General features: G+C 35.0%; 1 protein-coding gene across 1 annotated transcript; it reads left to right on the forward strand.

Moving 5' to 3' along the window:
- The first annotated feature begins 3,289 nt into the window (after nucleotides 1-3,289).
- On the forward strand, nucleotides 3,290-3,965 carry LOC116140443 (dof zinc finger protein DOF1.5). Its single transcript, XM_031426072.1, has one exon. It carries the CDS (start codon nucleotides 3,364-3,366, stop codon nucleotides 3,829-3,831), a length of 468 nt encoding a protein of 155 aa, XP_031281932.1. The 5' UTR covers nucleotides 3,290-3,363; the 3' UTR covers nucleotides 3,832-3,965.

Below are 3,965 nucleotides of genomic sequence, written 5' to 3' on the forward strand. Positions count from 1 at the left end.
TATTGTCTGACACCTCCAAATTCGTGGGTGGCGAGGCCTAACATCCGCTCATCAACAGCTTCAGTTAACAATCTTGTTCTGTCTTCAGCAAACGTGTCTCGTATCTAACCAAGTATTTGGTTTTTCCTATTGCAGCAAGTATTGAGCGTGGAGTATTATGAATAAATTTGATAAATTATGAGTTGTTATGGTATAAATTAAAGTGGGTTTGCATCTAGCTCTTTACAAAATTTGAAGTATAGATGTAGCTTACCTAAATATGCTTCTTGGATAATCATAAATCAGATCAGATCTGGATTGTATTCTCTCTCTCTCTCTCTCTCTATATATATATATATATATATATTTTGGATGATTGAGGGTGTCTAGGTTAGTTTACACTTACCTCAATTAATCTTCCTGGACCTTGAAACTATTAATCGAATAAGAGCTCCAATAACTACGCTTAATATCTTGGGACCCTAGAACTACTAGTTGGATAAGAGCTCCAATGGCTATCTCTACTAGCAATCGAGGAGGGACAGGACCTTTGAACTATCGGTTGAGTAAGAGCTCCAGTGACTACCCTTATTAACAACTAAGGAGGGACGAGACCCTAGAATTACTGACCGACAGTGGCTATCCCTATTAGCAACCGAGGAGGGATGAGACCCTAAACTATTAACTGGGTAAGAGCTCTAGCGGTTACTCCTATTAGCAATCGAAGAGGGGCTCAACTTTAGAATCTCTTGAGTAATACACCTAAAAGTCCTTATCAAACCACTCGACCAATCAGAGATAATTATATTCTCTATTCTTGCATGCAATAAAAAGTTAAGATGGGGAGCTCCACATATAAATATAATTAAAGAAAAAAAAAAAAAAAAGGGGGGGAACCACCCATGCAAATGACTATGTGTATTGCTTTCAAATATTCTTTATGTTAATTAAATTGAAAAGAGAGTTTCTAAAGCATCGTAAAGAAAAAGTGCACTCTTTTGAAGAAAAAAAGATAACCAAAATTCTTCTTTGTCTACATTATATAATTAGAAAGGGTGTTGGAATTGAGGCTACTTTTGCATTAATCAATTCTGATTCCTTTATTAAAGAACGGATATTTATATTAATATTAATTTAATATCATACTACTTTTCCACCCCAATTCCAACTGATAAGTGATAGCTACGCCAACACTAATCAACTTTTAATTAATGTTTTATCTCATGAAAACTACTTATCATGCATCAAATTCATTGAAACTTTCAAAACATATTTAATTCAATCACCATCAAACTTTAATTAACAATATATAAATTATATATTAATTTAGTATTTTAGACATAGAAATTAAAATATAAACTTGAAAATTATTAAGAAATAATTTGGAAAAGGAATAATAATATACTTATAATTTAATTATTTAGAGGGGTTATGTTATAAATTAGGAGATGACCCAGAAAGTACTTTTGCCTTTTATAAAGTGAATAAAGTTGATAAATATTAAATGGATTTGATGCATCACCTGGTAGGAAGCAAGGTCGGTCACTGGTGGAATCTGATTGGGCAAATTAAAAAAAAGAATAAAAGAAAAAACCCCAATTTAAAGTAATTCTGATAATTTATATATGTTTCTCGATGGATCCTCACTGTCAAACTTTTAAAATACGAAAAAGGAAAAAATATTAACTAGGTAGGCATAGAGAAGAGATGTCTTAATGTGTGATTACAAATTAATTGGGTAGTCAACTAAAGGCACTCAAAATGGAATTAATTAGATCTAGAAAATGGGAAAATTATTCTACCTTTTACGAGTCAAATATATGTTAGAAAAATCAGATAATTAACAACAAAGTCCAGTTAATAAGAGGAAATGTCATTGTTTATGATCTTAATTAACAATTTCCATATAGTTTTACTCTTAATTAGTAGATAGGAATGAATTAATAAATGGGCGCCGGCAATGAGTCTCAGAATTTGAGCAATGAAAACCAGATACGTAATGTTATAGACTTAAAAAATTAATTTAAAAGTGGGTTGCATATATAATATGTTTATGCTAAACATATGGCATCTTTAATTCATCATATTTCAAACTAACAATAAATATACCAACCATTAGCCATAAATTTCCAAGTCAGTTGCAATAGAATTTGATTCTTCAAACTATGTTTTTTTCCAATATCTAACCATGACTTTATTTTTTTTTTATTATTATTATTATTTAATTTTTCTTCTATTATCGGGGTGTCCGGGCTAACTTACGCACACCTGGACTAGTCCTCCGACCACAACTAAGGCTTTCAAAACAGGACAAGCCTTGCAATCCGTGGCCAACAATATTAACAACTGTCCTTGTGATTCAAACTTGAGACCACAAGGGGAGCAAACCCCTTGGCCAACCCATTGTTAGTTACCATGACTTTATTTTCTTCTCCCTTTTTTTATAATAAAAAAATATTTCTCATTTCTTAAATATAATATTCAATTATATATATACTAAAAAAGTCCATTTATAAAATTATTTTTTAATAATTAAGGTGTCAGAGCTCATTGACACGTATTTCAACTAATTTTTAGGGAGAGTTATCCCACGGCAACCCACTATGCCCTCAAGATAAATCATGGATAAATGTACTACTTTTGCGCCTTAATCGTCCGGAGGAGCTACCTCACAACAACCCACCATGGCCTCTAGGTAAATCATAGACAAATGTATTACTTTTGTCTCCTAATCCCCAGGGAGAGCTATCCTAAAGCAATCTACCGCCATGATCCCTCAGGTAAATCATGTGCCAAGGTATTACTTTTGTGTCCAGTAGAAAGAATCGAATTTAGGACTGTGGGTTTTACTCATTTACATTCTCTTTGGTTTGCCCTTTATAAAATCTTTACAAAATTTAGATACTGATCTTAGTAGAGAATGTTGATTTACAGTGAAAGCAATGAGTTGGCAATATAATCCATAAGAAAATGGAAGAAAAAGAGACAACTTTTCAAAGCAAAACCTTAAGGCTTCAACTTTATCTCTTTCATTAGAACAACAACAACTTTATCTCTTTAATCTTTAAGTCTTTATGCTCCCACTTTGTACGAGACTTGCCTGGATCGGGTCCCATTCTAGACTTTTTAAACCTTACATGTTGATGACGACGGACAAAAAGCCCTTCATCAGCTTTTCCACGCCAGCTACCTTAATCTTGGCGGCTCACCCTCTCCTCTCTCCCTTTCCTCTTCACTTTTACTTTTCTTTCTTTCTATATATATACCCAAATCCTATCTATATCTCTCTATAACCATAATCTCTCTCTCTTTCTCTCTCTTCCTCCCTCCCTCCCTCCCTCTTCTCTCTCTCTCTCTCTCTCTCTCTCTCTCTCTTTCTTCATCATGGCCAACCATGAACAAGGCATCAAGCTCTTTGGAACTACAATTACGTTGCATGGTCAACAACAAGTCAAACAAGAAAACAACGATGCTGAGGCTGAGGTTAAAAGACCTGACAAAATCATACCTTGCCCGAGATGCAAGAGCATGGAGACCAAGTTTTGTTATTTCAATAATTACAATGTTAACCAGCCTAGACATTTCTGCAAGGGCTGCCAGAGATACTGGACTGCCGGTGGGGCTCTCCGGAATGTCCCCGTAGGTGCAGGCCGCCGGAAAACCAAACCACCTGGTCGTGGTGGGCTTGCCGGTTTCCCTGAAGGGTGTTTGTTTGATGGTTCGGGTGAGGTGCACCAGCTTGAGTTGGATGGGGTGGTGGTGGAAGAGTGGCACGTAGCAGCTCATGGGGATTTTCGGCATGTATTTCCGGTGAAACGGCGACGGAGCAACTCAGGTGGTCAACCTTATTGATTTTTATTTTAATATTTTTTTTTTGGGGGGTTATGCTGTTCAGATAAATTAAAAGAAAATTGTACAATTAGTGCAAGTGGTGTATATACAGGCTGGTTTTGATTTATTAGTCTTCTAATGTGACTATTTATATA

The sequence above is a fragment of the Pistacia vera genome, unplaced genomic scaffold (assembly GCF_008641045.1).
Source record: "Pistacia vera cultivar Batoury unplaced genomic scaffold, PisVer_v2 Contig372, whole genome shotgun sequence".
NCBI lineage: Eukaryota > Viridiplantae > Streptophyta > Magnoliopsida > Sapindales > Anacardiaceae > Pistacia > Pistacia vera.